This window comes from Podarcis erhardii, assembly GCF_964252035.2.
Source record: "Podarcis erhardii genome assembly, chromosome: 5".
In the NCBI taxonomy this organism is placed as follows: Eukaryota; Metazoa; Chordata; class Lepidosauria; order Squamata; family Lacertidae; genus Podarcis; species Podarcis erhardii.
The window spans coordinates 44,310,549-44,336,609 of NC_138509.1; the positions used below are offsets into that span (position 1 = coordinate 44,310,549).

Consider the following 26,061-nt stretch of genomic DNA (forward strand, 5'->3'; position numbering starts at 1 on the left):
ACCCGCCCTGTCCAAATATACTCCAATTAACTATGGTTTGACAGGATGTCTGAGTTGACAGATGACAGTTATGTGTCCTTGCTGTACCTAGAGACTGGAGTGCTGATCAAATTAAAAATGAAGCAAAAAAGCAGCCATGAAACATAGCTTGTCTGAATATGAGAAAGGTCAAATCATGGTTTGGGGTGAGGTAATGTCAGAGTTGAAAAAGTGATGCATCAACTTTTGATGGGTGGGGAAAGAAGGGTTTCTAATCCTCCTGTTTGTAATCTTCTAATCCTCACCTGGTAAAAGGGAATTTCTTATGCGAAGCAGCAGTCATGGATACTCAAAGTAAAGTTTACAGCCTCTCTTACTTGTGTAATAGAGATATCTGAACTTGCACAACAGCAAGTGGATACTTTCAACTCTTATTTGATCTTTCAGTGGTACCTTTACAAGAGTCAATAATACTAAAAGTAGGATTTAATTAATATTTTAGCCACTAACGGTACCTGTCAGGGGTTCAGAAGGAGAGACACAGGAGGGGGAGCAAATGGAGAGTGAGGAGGAGGAGTCCGAGGGGGGAGCAGGCAGTGACAGTGGAAAGAGTTATTCCACAAGCCTCTCCAGCGAATCGGAGGACTCACAGAAGGGAGCGCCGATGGCCAGGGCGAGGGGGGTTCCAGGGGGGAAGCCCCAGGAGGAAGGGCCAGCGGGGAGTCCCTGAGCAGCAGTTGGAAATCAGGACCAGCTTCCCCACCAGAGCGCAGTGGGGAGGGGGAGTCCCAGGAATCGGGACCAGTGCTCTCACCACCAGCGGGAGGAGAGGAGTCAGGTTTGGTCACGCCCACATCAGGAAGCAGGGAAACGGTCAGGAGGAAGGTTACCGGCTGGGGGCGCGCGCGCCAAGTTCAAATGTACAGGCGAGCGGCACAGCAGGGAGCCCGGGTAGGGAGCCAGGTCCTAAAGCCTGCCGGAAGGAAGGGGAAGACCCAGGGGGGTCAGCGTCAGAGGAGTCCAGGAAGGAGGAAACCCCAGAGGGCAGAAGGACCCAGCGAAGGAAAGAACAGCGTAGGAGGTGGAGCCGGGCTAGGATCTTAAACTGGTGTGGGAGGAGCAGTGAGTCAGAGGGGACTTAGCCGGTCTAGCATCGAGACGTGGGTCTGCGCGCCCAGAGCTTTGAAATGGAAACTAAACTTCAATAAAGACTTTGTATATTATATCCACCGGGCGTTGGTCCTCTGTGAGCTGGGATCTAGAGGCAGACCTGACAGTACCATTATAATGTGTAAATATGTGAGAAAATTCAAGGAGCCTGTGACAGCTCCATGAGGGAGAGTTCTAATTTCAGAAATGATGAAACAAACTGCTTAAAACAATTATTACTATATGATGCCCATCCCTGCTCTTCAGTAGTTTATAAAAACTTTAATTGTGCAGAGTTTATTCTTAATTTAAACTTCGAAGTGGATCAGAATTTCGGCTGCTCTGCTTTGTAGCTCCCTGTCCATATGCACATACCAGAAGTGTTGAAAATGATACGGGAGAATGCAGACAGAAGGAGGAATCACAAACATCACCAACACGTACACTTCTATTTACAGAAGCTCTGCTTGATGCAAGCCCCTTGAATGAACAGAATGGCACTTTTGTATCCAGCCCATTGTATAATAGATGACACTTACACATTCTTAAATTAGATGCCATGCACTACGCAACTATTCTTCTAAAAAGCAATATAAAATCTCAATACTGACAGAAGTACACCTTTCATGCTGTCAGCACATTGTGTGCTTGCTGATACATGATACATTAATGCAGGTAAAATTGTTGAATAAAAGTAAAGCATATAATTATCAAAATCACAACCCAGTTCATTATGGTTATTCATCAAAAGGTTCTCTTTTCCAAAGGTAAGAGCTTTAAAAAACTTAATTTCATTAATAACAACTTTGAGTTGTCTTTATTTGCAATGTATACATACCTCAGAATCAGATACAACATCGACATCATTTCCAATTGAGTCAATAAAATCGTACGCCATGCCAAAGCTATTTTTAAAAATAAAAAATGTAAAGTGTAACATTAAAAGTAACTAGAAATGCATTCTATTGAAGCAGAATTGTATTAGTTAAAGTACTGTATAAATAAATATATTTATAGGTACATGTCAAATCATCATTACAAATCTATTACATAGCAAGATTTTCCTCTCTCTTAGTGTTGGATCCAGATATCCTTGAGTGGAACTCAACTCATGAAAGGGTAAAATGATATTTTTGCCAAAATCACTTGGGTCAGAGGACCTGAGGACTTTCTGGAACAAAGTGTGATGCCACAGGAAGCAGTAAAAATAGCTTCTCCATAATTCTGTAAGCAAAAGCATCTGCTGGATTCACAGACTCTTTTGTAAATGAAAAGAAAAGCTTCCCTTGCCAAATAGTTGATAGGAAATAGGATACACAAATACTACCTAACTAGCTTCAATTTTTTTAAAAAAAAAAGAAAATTAAAATGTTTGATATTTTGATTTTATGAAAGTATGTATGTTATCATTTTTTTAATAGTTAAGTACTCTAACTTGTCACATTTCTTTAAGTAGTATTTCATTATTTGCTTTTAATCAAACTTGGGCAACTTTTCTATAGGCTGAGTGGGGATAAATAATATTTCCAATATTTACCTTGAAAATGGCTTGCCCTTCTTGCTATTACCAAGAATAGTTGCCCCTGCTGGTCCCAGTTTGGCACTTTCGCGTAACCAATTCGCTGGCGGAAGTTTCAGATCAGTCTTCTCTTGAAGGCGGGCAAATGCTGCTTGTGGTGGAGCAGATGAATACTTTACCACAGCACTGCTCTTCACTTCATTGCCCCCAAGAAACAGCACAGAACCCTAGTTTGCACAAACCATAAATAGTTTGGTTAGAATAAGGAGATCAGAGTACAATTACAAGTATTATAACATCCTGCTTGTATTATATTTTTCCATTCAATAAAAAGTCCTGCATGCCCAAACTCTGCCCAGACAATCTACCAACTATATTTATAATGGCTTATTTTTTAAAGTTTAGATCAGGGGTCAGCAAACTTTTTCTTTTGACCTTTTGGTATCGGTCCTTTTACAGCATCTCCCTTCCTACTCTTACCCACTTACCAGCTGCCAGCAGTGAACACAAAAACGGTACAAGGGGAACCATAACAGGAAAGGGGGGGACGGGACGGGACACGACAGGGGTGGCAGGGAGAGACGACATTAGAAATTCGTCACTTCGCTTATTTGGAGGCACAGCTGAAAGTGAACTCTGACTTCAACTCTCTCTCTCTCTCCCAGGAGGGTCCCAACCTTGAACTCGAAGCGTGTGAGGAGAAATTCACGAATTGCCCCCGCTCCTTTCCTTTAAGACAGCGACGGGGGGGGGGGTCCGACACGCGGGTTCCACGTTAATTTGACAACGTGGGTAAGTGACCATGGCGGGGAGACACCGAAAGCACAGAGGCCAGGGAAGGTGCGCTGTGTGGGAGCGCGCGCGCGTAAAGGTCAACAGCCGCCTACGCGGAGTGAGGGTACCTGATTCGGCTCTTCTCGCTCCCCCTTCAGCGACGCCGGGCCAGGCGCGGGTGCCCCCGGGTCGCTTTTCCCCGCTAGGCCCGACTCGGCCCCTGCTCCCCGGGGGTCCCCCATTCGCTTCGCTCCTCCAGCAGCGGCGACCGCGGTGAGAACCGGAAGTTCACTGGCTTCCCGGAGAGGAGATTCCGGCGACCTAGGAAGAAAACCGGAAAGAGCTCGACGCTACCACGCACACCTAGGCTCCGCCCCCTCCCTTCCGTCGCTGCGCTAACTTCGCTTCCTCGCTAGGCTACTCACTAAACAACAGAGGGCAGGCTCGCGGGAAAGACAGGAGAACTCTCGCGAGATCTCTTAGGGAGCGGTTCAACTCTCAGTCTGGTTCGGACGCAGAGGATTGGTTAAAACGTGGAGGCGGAGCCAAAAGCTCAATTGTAGTAGGCTCAAAATTGGAGCCTCGCCAATTGACACTGGTTGCTTCTTAGTAGTTTTTTTCCCAGAACTCAAACCCAAGACACTCCTATGAATCCTGGGAAATGTAGATTTGGAGGGGAAACTGTAAAGGCCGCTATGGGCTGAGCAGCAGTGAGGTTGATTCCACCTGTGCCTTCTGCCCACAGAGCTTGTGTGTGTTCAAATTTTAAGGGGAAATAATTAATGCTCGCTCTCTATATCATTTCTTGTGTGGGGGGATCTTCTGTGAAATGGGGCGAATGAAAGAAGTGCCGCCTTGTGCTGAGACAGTGCATGGTGGATTCTCAACCACTCACCCCCAAACATGTAATATCCCAGGCCACGCCAAACAGTGGCTAGTTAGGAGTATCAGAAGGGCAGCCCATTGGACTACCCAGCTTTGTACTGTCCGCACACCCTCTCCAGGGGTTACAGTCTCCAATCGTTTTTGAGTAAAGGGCTGGGCTAGCTGCACTTCTCTGTGGTTTCAATGAGCTCTAAACATGAATATTTTGCATGCAGAGCAGGGTTGCATGCGTGAAAACTTTCACAGCAGTTGGGTCTACTCCCCAGCCCATCTGTCAACAAACTGCAACTCATATGCATGCGGTTAGCCCTCGTGGTTCTTTGCATTTAGCTGTGTAAAGAGATGCTAAGAGATGTGGCTAATGCATTGAATGCGAGGTTCGCCTGCTCCCCTATTAAGATGAATGAAGGAGACCCTCCCCCCGGGCTCTCACCCACCCCTCCGCTTCTAAATCCACCCGCGTCGGCGTGGCAATAAATTATAAATCTGCGTGTTTCAACTTCCAGTGTGCCTAGTCGAAGTCAGTGCTGCCTCTTAAAAGCCGGGAAACTAATAGAGAGAAGAGGCGCTGGCCTTTCTTGAAATAATGAGGGTTTTCTCCGCCTTTTTCATTCATTGCTGGGCGAGCTACGGAGGGCGCTTCTCCACCCGGCCGCGTGTAGGGTCGGTGGGTGATGGAGGGAGTCCCCGGCGCAGAAGACGTGAGCTAGACAGTAGTGACCATGGCAACGAGAGCCGCCTCAGCCTCCTGGAGGGGCCGCTCTCCCTTCCGGCTCCCTCGCGGAGCTGAACCCCGCCAGACTACAGCAGGACCCGGGGCGCGCTGGGTCGTGGGGAGGCCATGCCCAAGGGGAGGCGGGCCAACCCCAGCACCGCGCGGGATGGCGCCTGGGTAAGGCGAAGCCCTTAGAGAAGGAGCCTCTGAGCAGCTCTGCTGGCGTTGGCTGCCCCCTTTCTCTCCCCGGTCGGCGGCGGGTGTTTGTGTGTGAAGGGAAGGGAGAGAAAGGCATAGCCCAACGTCTCAGGTTGCAGCCTGTTGCTTATTTCGTCTTAGTGCTAAATTCCACTAGGAAACAAGGATGGAGTAGTGCAGCTAAGTACTTAGACCTTCACCTATAACGGTCTTGGGGGGCGGGGTGTGTGTGGTGGTTTTATAAGGCCATGTATATTACTTAAAGGTGTGAAATTTAAGCACACAACATTTATTTTCAAACAAATACGCCAATCCACTGACTTCTACATTCCTGTTAAGTTAGAGCAGAATTCATGTGCAGACCCTGATCTAAAAAAAACCCCCAATGATACTATGAACTTGTGCAGTTTTGCATTTTGAACTCGCTTAAAATTGTAGCACCACCTTGGCTGACAGTTCTTTGAACAGCCCTGAGACTTCTGGGTATAGGGCAGTATATAAATTCAATTTGCTCTGACGCTAAACACACTTTATTGTAAACAAACATCCTTTTGTTGCAGAAAGGGATACTATAATGTTAAAGTAAAAGTAATGAAATGAGAATATGTAACCATGTACAGTATATAACTGGCTACCTCTGACTGGATGGGGTGCCACCTGCAGCTATGAGTATCTGCTTTGCTGTGCCCTGATACCCACATGCTCATCCAGGGGTTGATGTGGGGGCTGTTTGCCATTATCTTCATCACTCTGCCATTTTCTGGATTGTCATTCAGAGCCCTCTGGGCTGTGAGGCCCTAGACTTTGGGGCCCCAAAGTCCAGCCTTCACTTCACCAATATAAGGAACCATTCCTTTAAATAAGGGACAGGTAATAACAATAACAATAACAGGTAATAACAATAACAAAAGGGGCACGGGTGGTGCTGTGGGTTAAACCACAGAGCCTAGGACTTGCCGATCAGATGGTTGGCGGTTCGAATCCCTGCAACGGGGTGAGCTCCCGTTGCTTGGTCCCCACTCCTGTCAACCTAGCAGTTCGAAAGCACGCCAATGCAAGTAGATAAATAAGTAGATAAACTCTGGCTGGAAGGTAAACAGCATTTCCGTGTGCTGCTCTGGTTCGCCAGAAGCGGCTTAGTCATGCTGGCCACATGACCCGGAAGCTGTACGCCGGCTCCCTCAGCCAATAAAGCAAGATGAGCGCCGCAACCCCAGAGTCGGCCACGACTGGACCTAATGGTCATGGGTCCCTTTACCTTTACAGGATAAATGGAAGTGTGGACAAATCCTGTAAGAAATCAAGTGTTGGTGGTTGCTTTGGATTTGTTGTCATCATGAAAGTCAAGAATTTCTTAGACTGGTTTCTACAGCTGTATTTTCTACAATAATCTTATCAAAGGTGCACCCTTTCCCCTAATAACAACAACACACACAAAGCAACCCCCTCCCCCCCCCTTTTGGGTGCATTTCTATTTTTTCTCTTCCCCTGCTAACACCCAGGTTTACTTGTCTAAATATTTGTCTTCTCCAAAATTTTACTGCCCAGTTAGTATGCTGCTCTTTTTTCCCCCCATTTGCCGAGAAAACACCTCATTACCTTTGTCACTGCTGGCAGTCATATAATGGACAGAAGCATAACAGCATCTGAAGTGTCCATGACAACTTCTGCCATAATAAATTTGTTAGTCTTTAAGGTGCCATAAGAGTCTTTGATTTTTGTTGTTGCTGCAAGTTATTAACATGGCTACCCTTTGGGGAAATATTTTGAAGTTCTAAACTGAAGTGACAGTACAAGGAAGTGTTCACAGCTCTAGTATCGATTCTTCAGTTCATCCTGAAGCAGTTAATAATATGCAGAGCAGGTTTATGACATCACTGTCTGGATCTCTCCTGAAACATGTTGAACACTGCAATAACATTGAAAACCCTCTTCCTACTTCAGGTCACTCTTCCACTAGAGTGGACCAGAATTGCAGCCCTGTCAATTGAATAGGCTTGCCATTTATTATGAAATTTATGTGTGTTCTACTGCTTTCATCCAGATATTTAAATTACCTACCCAAGCTTTGAAAACAGGAATTATATTTTATTTTGCATTTGATATTTGGTTTGTTAAGTGAAAGTAGAGTGGGATTCTTGCTTCTTAATGGAGCCTCTAGGTGTTGCTGCAATACAAATAATACAAACTTGCTTCTTTTTATATTTTGTTATGTTTTTATGTTTTCTTTATATTTTTGTTTCTTTTTTATGTTTCACAGTTTGCACAGTCTGGAAAGCTGCAAATATTTCCCGAATCTCTTACAGCCTCTATGCAAAAACAGATACTAAATTTAGAAGCTACTAATCAAATCAACAATAGATTGCCACAGATGTACAAAGTTCGGGAGAAGGTCAGTAAACATTCTTGCATTCATGAGTGTCAATTTGATGTATGAATGTTTGTGACTACTTGCTAGACTGATTATTTATTAGGTAAAAAACTAAATTAGCTTCAGTTTTAAAAACTGTAAACGTAACTTTCTACTCATATTATTAATCTTGTAATATTCTGGGCATATGTTGAATGTTATTAATTGTACACTGTAGAGTATTACAGAAGTTTTAACTTACAATTTCACTTTTGACTGCACGAATGTAGTTTTGTCCAGTTTATATGCTATAGTATTATACATGTTGATAGTAAAATGTAATAAAATGACTTTTATTTCATATAGGGTCGTCTTAATTTTGTTTTTTATGTCCTTAAGACTTAAGGATGAGGAACCTGTGACCCTCCAGATATTGTTGGACTAAATTTTTCAACATCCCTGACCTTTGGCCATCTGCTTGGGGCTGATGGGAGTTGGGAGTCTAACAACAGCTAGAGCAGGCATAGGCAAACTTGGCCCTCCAGATGTTTTGGGACTACAACTCCCATCATCCCTAGCCAACAGGACCAGTGGTCAGGGATGATGGGAGTTGTAGTCCCAAAACATCTGGAGGGCTGAGTTTGCCTATGCCTGCGCTAGAGGGCCACAGGTCTTCCATCCCTGCTCTAAGTCGCCCTTATTCAGTACATTACAGTGGTGCCTCGCAAGACGAAAAGAATCCGTTCCGCGAGTCTCTTTGTCTAGCGGTTTTTTCGTCTTGCGAAGCAAGCCCATTGACGGCTTAGCGGCTTAGCGCTATTAGCGGTTTAGCGGCTTTTAGCGGCTTTTAGCGGCTTTTAGCGGCTTAGTGGCTTAGCGGATAAGTGGCTTAGCGGCTTAGAAAAGGGGGGGGGGGAAACCCACAGGAACTCGCAATACATTTTCGTCTTGCGAAGCAAGCCCATAGGAAATTCGTTTTGCGAAGCACCTCCAAAACGGAAAACTCTTTCGTCTAGCAAGTTTTCCGTCTTGCGAGGCATTCGTCTTGCGGGGCACCACTGTATATAAACCCATCAGAATCTAGCTTCTAATGTATCATACTGGCATGACAGTCTGGATCTAAAGAACAAATATATATTAATAAAATCATCTATTAGGTTATAAATTAAAACATCTTGCTTAAATATATGAATATTTTAGAGATGGTACAGGCAGTATTTTTTGTCATGGGAACTGGTCTGTATTTTCTCAGGCATAGGTTCATGTGAATAAAAATAGCATCTGAACTGGGCAATCACTGATATGATTTTCATGACCATGATGTTATGTCCACCTCAACTTTCCTGAGCAGTGGAAGTTCTAGGGCACAATGCTTATGTGGGTTCTGTTTCCTTTGAAAGGAGATAACTGGAGGCTTATGGAGTTTTGTAATATTTGAGTTCATGTACAAATATAGAGGTTAAAAGTAGGTAGAGGCACAGATTAAACATGCAAATAGACAGTCAAATCCACCGCTCCATATAGACCTCCAGAGAAAGGCAACCCTGATGCTGTTAGTAGAGCTAAATCCCGAGAGCTCCATAAAGTATCTATCTCAATGCATGTTCTTCTCTCAAGGTGTATATTATAAGGTGCATTAAATGCTGGATGCAGGTGCCTTTTTGTGGTGCTGTACACCTGTCGTCCTTATGTCATCCTCATTTTGTTGTTGTTGTTAATGAATTCATAAAAACTAAATGGAGGGATGTATCACTTCTTCCAACAGAACAGAAAAGAAAAATAGAGAGAAAGCACTATTGATAAAACAACTTTGTTTGTAGATCTGGAATAATTAAAAACAACAACACAATAACAGTCATACTGTACAAAAACCAACGAACCTCTTGACCTATGATTGCTTTCCAGTATATCTATTTTGTATGCTTTACATGGATATAAAAATTGTTCAGATTACTGAACAAATATCAAGAATTAGACAGTTAAAGGGTATCTTTCTTATTTAACTGCATATAATTAAAAACATTTACAGATTATTTGAATAATTGCAGCAAATTGCAAGACACAGATGGCAGACAGGATAAACTATTTTTCAAATATTATTAATTTACTTTTTATTAAAAAGCAACCACCTATAATTGCAAACAAATGGACCAGGAAATAATGTCATTTGATGAAGGAAAAAGCACATAAATATGGGCTTCCTTAAATATGAGCTGCACAGATTGCCTTGCATTCTGAATGTATGTATGCATGCATGTATACTATTTATTAGCTGATCTTCTGCTTAAATTCTCACAGTGCCTTACAGAATAAAACAATGAAAGCAATAGAATAACATGCAATAAAACATCTACAGATTAGAAGTTGAGGCAGAGAATAATAAAATACCAGCATAAACATATAACACAATCTTAGAAACATCTACTCTGAAGTAAGTCCCATTTATTGCAATATATTTTCAATTCAATAGAGCATTTCTTCCTGGAAAGTATTGCAGGCGAAGAGGCTTAAAAGTCCCCAGCAAGTCCTGGGTTTTCACCTGGGGCTTAAAAGAAAACAAAGATGCCTGTCTTCCGTCACTACCTACCATGTTTGAAATGCAGAGAGAGAGAGAGATTGGTGTATTTAAGACAGTTTGGATTATAGATACAGATACCCACCTCTGAGAACATTAGGTATATCAAGATTTTGCAGAAGGGTTTGAATCTGAAGAAATTCAGAATTCGCTGAGATTTGGGGGGAAAGCCAAGGAGTATGAGGCAGAGTCCCTTGATAGAGTGTACAGATTGCTTTCCAGTCCCATCACCAAAGCCTGAAAGAGCAAAGGGGCTTCTCTCTTCATGGGTCTGAAGACTATGGAAGGCTGTTTGGGCGCTACAGCTACAATGGCTACCATGTTTACAACTTCCCTCACAACCATTCTATGCCCCGGCCAACTAGGCTAAGCCAAGAGGAGCTAGAGTAGGGTGTGCTCATGACTAGCAATCCCTCTGCTCAGGACCCAAAGCAGAACCACATGGGTTCATGTGGGAAAAGATGGTTCTTCAGTTATGTGACCAATTTCCCTCTGTCTGTTCATTCTTGTTGTAGATTGTATAATGTAGAGGAAGGGAAATAGATGGATTTCACAACTAACTTTCAGCAGTTCAAGTTTTTAAGCATAAGAATACATGGCTGTACCATTCTGTTTTATTAAGCTGGCTAACTCTTTTCTGAATGCACAAGAACATACATAAGAAATGAGTCTCATTATTTCTATATGTAATATTAATTTAGGAGGCATGCCTTCTGTGTTTTTGAAACGTATTTTAAGGATGGGGTTAAATATCACTGTTTCCTTCCCAGTAGAGTGATTTAGTGAAGCTATGAGGGTACATCCCAGAGGTTTTGGTTTTATTTCCTACAGTTCAAGCAGCTGCACACTTTGTAATCAACAGTGGTATCCTTCAAAAGGGAAAAATCAGCAACTTGAAGGGAATTTGTTCAGCTGAAGTAAAACTTGAATGGAATATGCTCTTGCTGAACATCAAACCCAAGTAATGCAAGCTTTCACAGGATAGTTCTCTTTGAGAATAAAAAACTGTTTTTTGTTTTTTTGTTTCCAACCTACTACATGTTAAGTTTAATTGGATTCTTTCTTAGTCTGGTGTTTGCTGAGCTCACGGTAACAGCAACTATGTTTTAGAAACAGGAATAGAGCAAAAGGCTAAAGATCTGTGTCTGAGGGTGGAGGGGGATTTATATTTCTAAACCATCTGTCATTTTGGCCACTGATTAAAAGAGGCTATTAAGCCATTGGTCTATTATGTTCTGATCTGGCTTTAATTAGTGTGACATCTATTTATTTCTGTTGTTTGTTTTTTTCCCCACTGTTTAGGAATATTCTGAGAAGTATGTATGATCCTTTTATGATGAACTAAAATAGAATAGACATGTCAGAATGAGCAGATTGCCATTAGGTGGTATATGATGTCACAAAAACACAGTATGAGAGACTTGACTTTACTTGAACAATTTTTGAATAACTGCTGGAGAAGGCTTTTCTCCAGTTTAAAAGAATCTGGAAGCTAACTGTGGGCAACAGCTGACTGTCTAATCTCTCCCTGTGAGGCACCACTCTAGCTGTGAGATTAATTAACTTGCTTAGAGGGAGCACTACAGCATTTCCTTAGTTGTATCACATTGTTCTTACTTTTGTTGCAGTCTTGCAAATGGTTTCAAGTATAGCTGAATTATTTAATCATTAAGACTGAGTGAATTCACTTACTACATACATAAACTGGGGTCCAAAGGTGGAACTAGTTCCATGTACCCAAGGGGCTTTTATACTTGTATTTCCCAAAAAACAAAATAAAACAGCCTGCATAGCAAGCGGTTTTTAAAACTGAGGGGACTTTCAAAAGCCGTTTGTGATATGACATGGGGATCTGTTCAAAGAAAAAGCAAAAGTCAAAAATTCCCCAGGGTGTACCCAAGTCCTTGGGGATGCCTAAAGTAGCTCTTTGAATCCTGGTATTTCCCATAGTACATTTTAAATAAGTCCTTTAGTTATGTGTTAGAGGGCCTAGAAATGTTCGTGGATATAACTGCACTCGGTGGATCTAAAAAAAAAAAAAAAGGATCTCTGAAATTTTTGACATCTTCTATCAGTTAATTCTGGTCATCAATTACAGTGGTATTAGGGTAGATATCTAGGCTGGCAGAGCAGATCTTGTCATTTTTTTCGGTTTACCTAGATCCTTCTTTGAAAATTGTAAAACCAGACTCATGGTCTAAAATAGAGAATATGCTGAGAAGTCTTAGGTGGGGCCTGAAAGAAAGGTTTCTCAGTTAAATGTGTTATCTGATCTTTGCTTTCCAATGCATGTTAGAGAACAGAAACTCTTTATTTCTGGAATTCTGTCAATCTGGCAGGCTGAAATAAGTGAAGCCAGCAATATTCAGATAAATAAATTTTTCATGTGCGCAATATTTGCAATTATAAGCAAACATTTTTGCAGTTGAAACAATCAAAATATAATGTTGGAATGCTATTGACTTCTTAGAAAATTTTAAGAATTGTTATTAGTAGACTGACCCTACAGCAAAGACAACATCTGCCTTTGCAGTTTTGTTGCCCTCCCAGCAGTAAAGTAAAAAGTAAAATAATATATGAATAAGCAAGAGATAACATGGCAGCACCAGAAGCCATTGCCACAGGCCCCCTCAGAAATTGCCATAGCCCCCCCCCGAAATGCTACTATTGTGCACCAACCATAGCCACATTAGATGGGTGCAGAAGGCACAAGTCACTGCATGGTGATGGTCCACACACCTTCACATGTAAAAACAAAATCCCATACATGAATCATCCAGGAAGAGCTGACAATGCAATGCCCAGTTCAGCTTCCATAGGTCAAGATCAGTGTACCTTCAATGCCACAATCAAGTGAAACCTCATCAGATGCAGCACATACCAGAGGGGTCAGGGCCTCCTGTAGGAAACCCCAACACTTCACTGAAGGAAAACACTTTTTCAGGAAACCTGCAGAATCAGGGGACCTGATGCATCCCAATTAAATTTACCACCTGGCTCTGGACCCTTCACAGTCTTCTCTGGGATCTCAAGAACAGAAATGGGAACGAATAAAGATGAAAGCTCAAGCTAAACAGTGCAGGAATTCATTGTTAAGATATGCTTAGAATCAAGACCCCGTTAGTACGCCAGTCTTACTACCAGGGTTAGAAACTAGGAGCTAAATGGCACCTTAAACCTAGGTTGTGGATGCCACAATGGAATGTCTAGGTGCACTTTTTTATAACAAGAATACAAAGCTGAAAGTGAATGAACTGCAGCCAAAAATCTTATGTTCATTTTTCACATGGTCTAGTCCTCATTTGAACACAGCAAAAAACATAGTCATGCTTCCCTTGTGTGCCCCCTTAATATTCTTATGAAGGTCCCACAAAATGCTGCCTTTCTGTAAGGCCAGCTGAGAGGCAGAACGTATCAGCTTGCCTGACGCTGCAGTGATCTTGGAAGTCGAGCTGGCAGGAATTTCTTCTCCAACGCCCCCAGCGCCAGCAGTAATCTGAAATCTTAGGTGCAGTACTGCACCCAGAACTCAGAAATTGCTCACGCTAATTCAATTCCCAGTTGCAAAATGCGCCTAGAACAATGGGAGTTTCGAATGCTGCTTACAACAAAAACCCTCAGTTGTTGCCTGTAAGCTGTTTGTGGAACAACTGTAAGGGTTTGTTCCTTATCAATCATCTAGACAGGCTGCTATTCAACACTTGGCTCTCTTATGTATTAATCTTTCCAGTAGCACTGGAGAACTTCCCTGCTGGTCAGTAATCTAGTTGTCAGTCATCTTGCTTGCTTGCTGCCTTGCTCCCATGCCTATGCTGAAAGTCCATGGATTGCAATGGATAGAAGAGCAATAATTGATTTCTCATGCTACAATATTTCCTGCAGACTACAGTTTGAATCCTGTAGCTTTCCAAACACTGATGGCACTAGCTTAATTTGCTACATCCCTTTTGCCAGGTAAAAATCCAGGACCACAGAGGGAAGGAGAGAGTTCTAACCTAATCATAGCAGTCAGTTCTATAGAACAAGACCATAGAACATGGGGAGCACATAGGCAACAAGCCTCCTAGGAAAAACCAAGTCTCACACAGCACTATCAGTGATTCCACAGAGGCATCAATGCACCAACTCTGTACCAATGTCTGTGTGATGGAAGTGTACATTTTGCAAGGGAGAGGACTACATACACATACTACAAGATACATATATACTACAACAGCAAGCTCACAGTCCAGCCAATCTCAGTGGGAAAGAAATGGAATGAGAATAAGTGGGTTTTGGAAATACATTGCAATGATTTTTGATTTTTTATTAGAAGGCGAAACTTACTTTTGGGGGGTCCTGCTAGCAAGAAATAGCAAATAGCTAGAAACAGCAATTTTAAAAGTTATTTTGAAACATAAAAGTGGAAACTAGCTGTGGTCTTTCATCTCATGATAAATTATGGGAGGGGCTGTGAGCTGGATAAATTGTCTCGTTTGTTCTTTTCATCCCCCAAATTAAGGATTTTGTAGCAGGGTGCTGCACTACTTGGCTATTTGGTTCCCTCTAACTCTGTAGTTCCGAATTAAGACTCTTAAAACTGTTTTGTTCTTTATTTGCATTTTGTTGAGTCTGCAGGAGGCAGTTGGCTTTCACTTCACTAGATCACAGAAAATCTTTAGAGACTAGCTTTCCTGGCTGTCGCTTAATATGAGATGCCAGAACTTGGAAACTAACTGTAATAAAATTTAACATGTGTACTTGTGCTTGCTATATTTGAGACTTAGCCATTTTCAATATATAGTCGGTAATTTGATATAATATATAGCATATAATATATAGCATCTTCTCAGTGGGTGGCACTGAGCTCATAAATCTCAAGTTGATTCAATTACGAGTTTCCTTTTGAAGTCCAGCTTTCATTAGCTGTAGACTCAGCACTAAAAGAAATCTTGGTATTTGTCTAAAAATTTGTGCCTCTATAAATAAAACTGATCTAATTCAAAAGTTTGGGTACTTATGTAAGTGTGTAGATGACTAGGAGAGATTAAATTCTCTTATAAATTTAGTGTATAATGTAATCAATCTGTATTCTTTACTAACAAACTACCAACAAAGAAACACATTACATATAGGCATGTTTACATGAATGTAATATTGGGTTTTGTTGAATATGAAAGCTACAGCAATACTGCACATGCATAACAATTATTATATTTTTCTTGTTTCTATTTTTAGAAACCAGTAAACACATTTCCATTTTCAATCCATGATAATAGACATTGTTTATTGAATGTCGGAGAGTACTTGGATTCTGTAAGTATTGTGTTTTTTGCTTGGGGCAAGGGGCTCTTTCTTTTAAGAGTTGCTGTCTCTTTTCCAAGTGAGCAAATTCATTCTCCCTTTTGTAGTATCCCACTTTCAAATGATAGTAGAATTGATGTAAAAAGAGTGAAAGGTAGAACTGATGACAAACAGATAAAAATACATAGATAAGACATAGCAATTTAAACAAAACGATTAAAGCAACATAAAATCAATCAGAATAACCTCTGCTGCTCCTTACTAGAAAAATAATTTGTCTAATGCATCAAGATCCTACTTAATTAGAAGCTGGGCTAAAAAGTTTTTAGCTGGTATCTACAACCAGTAGTAGCACCATCTAGCTTTCCAGATATAGGACATTACATAGTTTGGTAGGTACCACTGGGAAGGCCTTTTCATTAGTTGTAGAGGTATGACCTTCACTCAAAGATGGTCTGACAAGTAGGCACCCCCAGCAAATCTTAATGGCCAGGTGCAATTTACAGGGAGATGAACCTAGGTCCTAAGTAATTTGGAGTGTTATTAAGTGGCTTCAAAACTTTGGCTCAGTATAAGACAGGCAGCCAATGTAGGTTCTTCAAAATGGGTTTTATAAGAGTACAACTAGACAAGCGAGTCAATACTATTGTCACAGGATTCTGTACCAGCTACAGTTCACAAATCATTTTCACAGGCAGCTCCAGGTAGAGCACATTAAGTATTCTGGAAGTTACCAGGTCACTGTGGCTGAGCTATCTGTCCAGGAGTGGCCTTAGAGAGTAGATCAGCCATACACTAGCTTCCACTAACAAAGATGAGACCAAGAACACCCACATATTGTGCACAAGTTCCATCAGAAGGAATGCAGCTCTCGCCATAATAGGCCATCTACCAAATTCCTGGCTTTAAGGACAACCTACCCAAAAGACATCTGTCTTTTGGGTATTCAGCTTCAGTTTATTGGTCCCATCACTTCCTCCAGAGAGCAGTCTGATGCAATGCTAAAGTGTGATAAATTTTAACGGGTTTGCTTGTTTATTTATGTTTATATCTTGTCTCGTTGCAACATTTAAGACAGATTGCTAGCCCTTAACATAGCTCTTAGAAGCGCACAATAAGTGTCCTTAATCAGAAGAATGGAAATAAATGCTTGCTTTTATGAATTATATAGCTGTCCAGCCTAACCTTGATCAAAATGTCAGACTCAATGGTGTCAGTAAGGGCTACCTCACACACTGCTGTAGAAGTAGGTCAGCATTAAAATGTAGGGTGGAGTTCAATGCTAGGCCTACTTAAACTCATCAAAATTAATGAGTATGACTAAGTTTGGTCTATTCATTTCAGTAGGTTTACTCTGCATAGAAATTAGTTGAATTCCACCCACAGTGTATACTTGTGTCTACTTCACACTGAGTGAGGCAACTCTACATCTTTTTTCACTATGGAAAATTAAATTGGCCTTGGTTCCCTGATGTGTGATTCAGTGATGTACACAACTGTGCTTCAAGTTTGTTGACGTGTATTCGCTTCTCCTGTATATCAGATGAGAATGATATCTTTAGAAATTAATTGTTTATCTGCAATTATCAAGATGCGCTCTCAAATATGCTAATAAAACATTCTGTGATGGTTCTGTAATTAGGGTATATTGTTAGCTACCTTAAACAGTGAGAAAAACCTGAAGTATATGTGTTTTCTTTCATCTCTTTTAGGGACTAGGACTAAGGAAATTTCAACACGAGACATGCCAACACCATTCAGAAAGCTACCTTTTTTTGGCCCATGAACCCATTCCAAGCAGTACTGACAAGCATACCATTTATCAGACTTCATTTGTCGAGTATCCAAATACCAAGCGGTCCATTCTGGGGCGATTTCCCAAAAGCCATGCAGATAGGTCCTTTGCTTTAAATTCTTCAGCTGCAAACGATTATCTGTGGTTTTCAAAAGGCCATGCCAATCCTAATATTTCAGCTCCTGTCAGGCCTGAGAGAAGCTCTCTCTCTGAGCCTCAGCAACTTTTACCTGCTGAACATTCAACAGAATAAATTTTCCATGTGAAGACGCTACTAAACCACATTCCAGTGTGGATTTACAATAGGCTTTTAAAGATCAGCAAACACCACCTTTATCATTCTACTTTTTCCCCCCTGGATCTGAAATTATTTTAAGAAGCTAAGTGGCATTAAAGCAACAGGAATTGGATGAGTGGTTGCATTTATACAGCTGGGTGTTGTTGTTTTTAAAAAGGATCAGTGTATTTGGAAAAGGGAAACACATTTTATGTTTGCCTTGAATATAAAATAACTTTAGTTTTCGCTCTAAAACATCAAGATTTTTCACCGTGTCTCTGGAGGCTTGAGCTATCTCTACCTCCATCTGGCAATCGGTTTAACAACCTGTGTGAATACATGGGATGTTGCCCATGCCTCTGTCATGTCCCTGCCAGGATGAGATGTGTCGGTAAAGATAGCATCTGATCAATCATCTTTAAAGCTGTTTAGAGCTTTGAGGAAAGTGGGAGGCATATCAGTGCAACTCTTGCTATACTCCTTCCCCATTTGCTTACATGCGAAGTTGTAAAGGATACTTTGCGTAGTTGGGAGTTTTCAGATGTTTTAACTGAGGAGACCTATGAATGAAATGTATATTTTTCTCTATTCAGGATGACAACTCATCCTAAGATTGGCCTGGTGCCACTTATTTTGTGGCAATATTATTTATTCTGGAACACAAGAGCTCTCTCTACATGGATGCCATACTGCAAAATATCATGGCACTGTAACAGTTTATAATATATGTACATCTCCATGGTGTCATTTATTTTTTGAAAATATTGGCCTGGCAGTTTCACATTAGCTGGTTCTGCAGCATAGCTGCCAACACCTACTGGGTGTTACTCACCCTCAAGGTTCCATAAATGATTTGTGGGTTGTATATTACTATATGAAAATCATTGCTGTGCATGCAAGCATCCTGGTCACACTCAAAGGACAACAATTTTCTAATACATATAAGGTTAAGGATTTCACACCTTTAGCCAAAAACCCTACCATGGCATGAAACAGAAGCCATAAAATGTCAAAAGAGCAAGCAGGTACACAAGCATGACGATTCCATTATGTTGGCATCACATGCATCTCTCTTTATAATCTAAATGCCAGTTGATACATTTTGCTCTTACTTTTTTTTGTAAAGGTGGATCACAGTATACTGTAAACAGTACAATATTAGCTTCTTCCCAATCCATATAAAAATTCCCTCCATCGATACACAGTGGAAATGTCATGTCAAGATAAGTTATTGTGGAAGTTTTCTAAAATAATTTAGTACATTTCCTCAGTAGCTACTGAAATAATGATGATGATGATTTTGTTTGTAAAGGGGCCCCCTATCGAGATGCTTGGGGTGCTGTTGCACAACATTTTGAAACAAAAAACAATTAATGACATCATTAAAACAGTGGCAAAGCCAAGAGCGTGGCATCATTAAAAGAAAGTGATTTCTTGTTTCAAGGCAGATAAAAGCAGCCTGTCTATTGCAGAATCAAAATTTCCACAGCATTAGCCAACAATTTCATCCCCAAGCAGATTCCAAAGTAAAGTGCACGCCAATCACATAATATGTGAAGTACCCCATGCTGTTTGGCACACTCGGGAGGGCAATCTTGGTCCTCCTACAGAAGGAAGAAATGCATTCTTGCTACATTTGTAATGTTTATCTGGGGTTTAGAGTTACAAGTGAATAAAGCAAAATTCATGTTTTGCAACAACAAGAAAAGAGTCTAGCTTTGTTAACTCTATCTACTTCTCCATAATCTAGATTTCTTAAACATTTTCCAATTCTAATATATTTAAAGAGTAATTGTGGGTTCCTGTTTATCATATAAATGTATACATGATGGTAAAGCCTTTTGTACATTTAGTAAACTTGAGTTTTGGTCTTGTGGGATCCAGCAAGTTGAGCATGTTGAATTTACCGAGGAGCAGCAGGAGAACCACCTATATTAGCATAGTGGGAAATGAAATACCCATGTTGATTTCTAAAAGGAGAGCTTAGTGAGTTGGCATTGCACCATCATTGCTGTTGTAATTAGTAATCATACTAATAATGCTGAGTTGATATACAATGATCCCCAAGCATTTTTCTAAGGGAACTCACCAGTGGAATTAGGCTACTGCTCATGACTTACCTGTTGCCCCTCTTGACTCGAGATGTGGCATGCAGAGGTAACTATTTGAAAGGAAACTCTATGTCCATCACTTTTTCAACCAACACAAAATATTTCTGCACCCTGATGATGAGGTTGCCCCATAATTTGTGTAACAATATGACCATTCCAATAATCTGAGTTTGTTTTCATATGGAAGCAGAGGGAATGATTTAGTCATAGTTCTGAAAAAGTGGTGTGGGAAATGGAGCTGGGTTCCAGTTTCACAGTCTTCAAGCTGAAATTGTTTAGAACTCAGTCTGTAAGAAAAATGGCAGAAGAGACTTCTCTCTGTTTACTACATGGGCTAAGCAACCCTATGCACACATATTGGGGAGTAAATCCACAAACACAGTGGGACTTCTAAGTGTAGATATGCATTAGATTGCACTGTAATTCTAGGTTTATTTACCTTTGTTTTAATTTGAGCCAGGGCAACATGGGTTCTGTTTTCAGTGCTATAGCTCATCTCTAAAAAGGAAAATGGTTCTAAGCATGTACAGAGCCCCTTTTCCTCATATTGAGTCATAGTAAACTCTCACATATCTGGAATTAGGGGAAAGGCTTAGAAGCCAAATGGTGTAACTTCCAGGCTAGTTTAAATTGGTTTTTTATTTTAAAAAATAATAATCTTAAACCACCAGAGTTTATTCTCTAGATTCTTGAATATCTCACGTATGTAATTTATGTTAAATATGTGTACCATGTCATCAACACAAGGTCTGTATATAATGTGCTTGCAAAAAAGCTTTTTCTGATGAAAACGTCCAGCCTATTTTCTTAAAGTGCTTTACTATGGGAATAATGTGCTGATCTATTATAAAAACGCAATAACTTCTGAAGCAGTTTTATTTTGCCATTTCCTCCCCTGTAGATTTTTTTTGCAATATATTTCTAGAAATACTTTATGCACTCTAACACAAAACAATATCTACAGCAGTAATAATAAATTACATGCGGTGGGAATTCAAGCTTGTTCTCGTGTCCAAAGTGATATAGTGGAAATCATTCATAATGAAGAAGAAAGTAATTGTTATGCAGTATTTTTGTATTAAGCATAGCCCCCAAATTATCCTGAGTATACAGCACAATGTTCTTGGGGCTTTGATACAACTAAAGTCTAATAAAATGCATGTGTATATCCCCTTATTTGCATAACTGAAATGCCTATAAATTCAAACTTCTTCGATTTTAAAGGGATGCCAAATCTCAGTCCACTCTCTGAATATGTCCTAGACTCATAATTAATCAAAAAACACCCAAATCAATAAGCATGCAAAATCAATCCCCTTCTGATTCCAGTATGCAAATAAACCACACTGATGGATTTTCCCCAGAATCTAACATTGCTGTGTTCCTTTCCTCTCAGCAGTCACTATGCCTTTTAATGTTCATATTTTATGCACCACAGCACAAGCAGTCTAAATGTGAGCTCAGCACAACTAGTTTAAAATTGTTTGGTGTTTGCCACTCAGTGCAATCTTACACATGTTTATTCAGAAATAAACTACCTTGAGTTCAAAGGGACTTACTCCCATGTAAGTGTGTATTCTATTGTAACGTTTTATGCACAACTATAAGTAATGAAACAAAGTCTCAGTAATGTGATTGAAAATGAACACTCCTGCCATTACAAGCCCATTTTTATGGCCAGCAGGAGGCCAGCACTGTGCAATCGCCCATGAGGTAATGTGGCCACAATTCTTCTGTGCCATGTTGCTCTCCTTCCAAGACATAGTCAAAGCGGAGTGCAGTTCAAAAAACTAGGAATAACATCAATCATACCGCCCCCCTTCCAAAAAAAAGGCCATCAGAAGACTGCAAGGTATGCACCTAGATATGCTTCAGTCTCATGGCGCTCCCCTCCCCACCCGAAACTTGAGGAGGTCCCCAGAGTGGGTTATGATGCAGCACAAGAGGTTACAACTAGAATGGGAAATTAGCTATTCACAAAAAAACAGACCATGCTTGCATGGAAGTGCTTTTCATTTGTGCACAGGGCTTTATGGATCCCAGCCAATCAGTTTAACCTTATCCAAATTATTCCTATAACCTCTTTTGAAAGTATTACGGAATGAAAACTTTCTTCACATTCTCTCCCTCATATTACGCAGTGTGACTTGTTTTTAAATAAATGCAACCAGTGAAGTCATTTAGGAAAAAAATCAAGTTCTTTTATCCCAACACTGTTTCCAGCATTTGCATGTGAATATGAGCTACCCTGCTGTTTGATTAAACTAGAAGCTTTTTTTAAAGCCTATAAGAATCCAGATTCATGTGCAGTAGAGTCCTTTCCACTTGTATCGCAAAGGTTGTTGGAGGAAAAATGATAATATCCTTGGAAGTACATGACTAATGAGAATATATATAGCACTTCTGAGACAGCTCAAATGTATAATTATTGTGAGGATTTCACAGACACATAAATATAATGATCTTCGGGTAAGTAAATTGCTAGCTACCAATGAAATAAATATGGTCCCTTCAGAATTTGAAATCATTTGGTACTGTAGGTGGTGGGAAATGATTCACCTTAGCTGTTATCTCTGGAACAGTAATGTAGAAATATATCTGCCAGGGCTGGAGCATTTACATTGTTCTTCATATCCTGTGGAGTTTGTCAGAAGATCTCTGGTCCCTGCTGGTTTCTAACCTCTTATTTTGATAAGCCAGAACCCAGCATGAGTCAACAATGGGTTGGAGCAGCTAATATTGTTTACTGTGGTAGGCATCCTGCCCATAATAATTTTCCAAGAAATACTGATGTGTTCAAAGGTCAGGTTGATGTTGAGTGCTAAACATGATTTCATCTTTTTAAGAGTAACATGGATATAGAAGTCTTGGGGTAAAGGTTATATTGTTTTTGCCAGCACTGGTCAGGTCATAATAATCTGTGCAGCCTAGATCAAGGAAATCTGATACTTTACACACTGAATAGGAACTGAAGTATTTTGGAATTTTCATCAGCATTTTCTTGGAACATGATTAGGTGTTGGAAAACACTTCTGCTCGTATGCAATGCTATACCCAGTAGGAAATACATGGTGTAGGGGGGCACTGGCTTCCAGAATCATCACTGGCATTATAAAGTATAGAACCTGTAGAAAGTCCTGATCCAGTTGGCAAAGAAATATAGACAACCTACACCCCACACTTCCTGTAAACATTCTCATGACAGCATTACAATCCCTTCAAATTATAGAAAGGTAGAACAACCACTAGTCAATAAAAAAACAAGATAAAACACAGTGGCACCAACAGGCAGCAGGGACAGACTAAAACAACCCAACTACAGTTTATAAAAGCCTTTAAAAAAAATTAAGGATAGGTGCTAAGTGAATTATCTGGGATACCAATTCACAAATGAGAAGTCATAACCTAAACACCATCTCAATGGTTGTCACTCACCTAGCCTCCAAAAGCAGGGGCTCCTAGGAAAGAGCCTTTGATGAAGGGCCTCTTAAGCTAACAGAGAGATAGGTACATTCAGGAAAGGGGTTTGCTGAATTCCAAGGGATTAAAGGTAAAGGTAAAGGGACCCCTGACCGTTAGGTCAGTCGCGGACGACTCGGGGGTTGCGGCACTCATCTCGCTTTATTGGCCAAGGGAGCCAGTGTACAGCTTCTGGGTCACGTGGCCAGCATGACTAAGCCATTTCTGGCAAACCAGAGCCGCGCATGGAAACGCCATTTACCTTCCCGCCAGAGTGGTACCTATTTATCTACTTGCATTTTGACGTGCTTTCAAACTCCTAGGTTGGCAGGAACTGGGACCGAGCAATGGGAGCTCACCCCATCGCAGGGATTCGAACCGCTGACCTTCTGATCGGCAAGCCCTAGGCTCTGTTTAGACCACAGCGCCACCTGCGTCCCAAGGGATTACCGCTGCCTTATCCTGCCCTCCCTTACATTGCCAAAGTTAGCACCCTCTTACACTATGGAAAACCACTCTGAAAGCCCTGTGGAAGGATTACAAACCCTCTTCCCTGACGCTTCAACAACATAGCCTGATTCACCTCCAGCAACCTTATTCCATACAGACCATTGTTGTGTTCCTTTGCCACTTGTACCTTAGCAGGATGTGTTCTAGCAGACAGTAAAAACCCTTTAATGAAAAGTTAGGTTGCACTATGTATAGAGCTATTTAAACAGAGCAGCAAGTGTGACATCTTCCTTACTTTTTATTGTGGCACTAGCTGATCCTGCTTCAGTGCTTGATAGCTTTATGAACATAATGAAGGTGAGGGAGCCTTGCTTTAAGGCATATAGCTTTGATATGGAAAAGAAGCAGAGCACTAATGCCTCTTGGAAAAGTAAGCTATAGAAAATAAAGAGTGTTCAGGCTCCTTTTTATTTAAAAGAAAATAAAAGAAAAATATATTCACTGTCCTGCTTGAGGAAGGGAACGCATACTGTCCAAAATAAATGTTATTGAAATTGTGGAGTATTCCTATTGTGAGCCTTGCACTTTTTCTTAAGGGCTGCATGAATATGCAGAAAACCAGGTGTCATAGAATTTATTTATTTTTTAGAAATTTGTATAGGTATCAATAGGTGCCTTGTCCAATTCCTGATTCCTCTCCCTGATCTCCAATTCTGCCTTAAACATTTCTGCACATAATTCTCCTTGTTGCTTTTCTAATTTCTATATGTTGCTCATGAGAAAGCTCTAAGCAGTCTGGTTTTAAACAAATCTGCATGGGTTGGTGCTTGTGATAGCAGGGGCAAAATTTCAGTTCTGCCTCTGTTAGGCATTGGGAAGTTAAAAATTTGCATACACTTTAATGAATGTATTACTGAAATAAGCAGTAGTACTATTATTATGGGAGAGTTAGCAACCCTTATCAGGATACTTCTCAGCACCCAGCTTATCTTTGTTTTACTCCAATTTCCCCCTCAGTTGTGTTATTCTTGCTATTTTCTTTCTTTCGAGATAGCTTCTCCAAGGTTCCATTGATGTGCCTTTCCACCCATTGTTTAAGCTGGGAGAATGCCAGCTGTGTCATTGTATGGTCAGGCTCAGAAGGATTAGATTGTCATAAGTAAATGTTGTTGAATAATGATTTCACTCTTTGCAGCACACAAACTGATGATGAATATTATATCCATTGACAATAATACAAAACTGGCAAATAGCCGCAGCAATGAATGCTCCATAAAGCATATGTTCATGGGACTGATAAGAGAATAAACAATTTAAAAACTGACATGCTTGATTCAAAGATATTTACCATTCACATTGGAGGCTTGTTAAAGCAGCGTTTATTTCAGAGATGGGGAGTGCTGCTTCAGCAATTCAAAAGTGTGAGTAGATGAGCCCACAAAAGCCCTCACTTGTCTACCAAGATGGGAAGAGGGAACGTTCTGGATGGTGTGCTACAGCACTGAACCGAGAACATGAGAAAACAGGCCCTGAGCCACTTACAATCATGGGCAACAATCATACAACATCTAGTTGCAAGCAGCCCTGAGAAATGTTTGTTATAAAGTGGCCTATAAATTAAGTAAGAAGGTAGGTAAATAGTAGTGGCACCTGTTGGTTGACATGTAACCTCATTGAAAGATGAATCCAACCATTTCAGCAGGATATTCAACTACACATTGAGGAGGCTACACATCCATGTTAGTTATATGTGGCTCTTGCTTGCTGAATTGGCGTGACAATCCAGGTAAGCCTTGGAACAGATGGTGTTGACTGCATTGGATTCCAGTAATGCAGCTTTATGTACTTATCATTGAATTTATTGTGCAGCCACCTTCATTTCCAACAATCCTGAAAACCTGAAGAAATTAATCTTTAAAATACATGACTGCCAGCAGGAAAAATTAAAAGCAGCATCCTTGCTCTCTATATAATCAAGCAGGATTGTAGCGTTTAAAAAGAATGTTTAGTATAAATAGCAGAATTAGCTGTCACAAATATTTTCAAAACATTTGGTTCTGTCAAGTTTCCTTTAATTCTGTATGACACTTGGCTGTTTGAGTCCCAGCCCAGATTAGATCTCTGTCTCAATATAAATCAAAATTAAAAGAGATACATTGGTGGTGTTGTTGTTTCAAATTTGGTCTTTTTCTTGGTTTTTGATGCAGTTTACACAATGAATAATGAACTCCAGATAAGTACACATATCACATTCATACTGTCACGAAATAATACAAGAAGTATTTTCATTTTACCCAGTGTTCATTCTTACCACATTCTGAAAAAAAGAAAGAGGAATGTTTTGTATAAAACAGAGTAAAAGGAGAGAAAGGATTCCAATAGATCATCATTGCTAACCCTAAAAGTGAAGCACTGCAGAAAAGACATCAGCTTAAACACCTGCTTTCTTATATGAACATTTTTCATTGGCTGCTAAAGCTGATATTTCCAATAACTCCCATTTGTGGCTCGACAGAAATTTAGCTTGCCAAGCTCTTAAAGC

The 26,061-nt window shown here is 40.6% G+C and overlaps 2 protein-coding genes across 5 annotated transcripts in view; one reads left to right on the forward strand and one right to left on the reverse strand.

Moving 5' to 3' along the window:
• The window catches only part of EDRF1 (erythroid differentiation regulatory factor 1), a 36,194-nt gene extending 32,365 nt beyond the window's left edge, over window positions 1-3,829 (reverse strand). Inside the window, exons 1-3 of one of the 4 annotated variants that reach the window (XR_014156903.1) lie at window positions 3,550-3,829; window positions 2,666-2,874; window positions 1,967-2,033 (exon numbers count right to left, since the gene is read on the reverse strand). Coding sequence is in view for 3 of the 4 variants with exons in the window: in XM_081863156.1 (XP_081719282.1) it covers window positions 1,967-2,033; window positions 2,666-2,874; window positions 3,550-3,663 (390 nt within the window). In the remaining variant the exon portion in view is untranslated. The remainder of the gene's footprint in view (window positions 1-1,966; window positions 2,034-2,665; window positions 2,875-3,549) is intronic. The other 3 variants (XM_081863156.1, XM_081863155.1, XM_081863157.1) reach the window with 3 other exon arrangements.
• Window positions 3,830-5,046: 1,217 nt separating this feature from the next.
• Window positions 5,047-17,632, forward strand: TEX36 (testis expressed 36). The gene is made up of 4 exons (XM_081863351.1): window positions 5,047-5,198; window positions 7,480-7,611; window positions 15,362-15,439; window positions 17,140-17,632. The coding sequence occupies exons 1-4, from the start codon at window positions 5,148-5,150 to the stop codon at window positions 17,473-17,475; spliced, it is 597 nt and encodes a 198-aa protein (XP_081719477.1). The 5' UTR covers window positions 5,047-5,147; the 3' UTR covers window positions 17,476-17,632.
• The last annotated feature ends 8,429 nt before the right edge of the window (window positions 17,633-26,061 follow it).

Excerpts from the sequence above, each read along its gene's own strand:
- TEX36 (XM_081863351.1), top strand. The coding sequence starts at position 5,148 with ATGCCCAAGGGGAGGCGGGCCAACCCCAGCACCGCGCGGGATGGCGCC. Across the intron at positions 7,612-15,361 it reads TGTACAAAGTTCGGGAGAAG|AAACCAGTAAACACATTTCC; the intron begins GTCAGTAAACAT and ends TTCTATTTTTAG. Across the intron at positions 15,440-17,139 it reads TCGGAGAGTACTTGGATTCT|GGACTAGGACTAAGGAAATT; the intron begins GTAAGTATTGTG and ends CATCTCTTTTAG.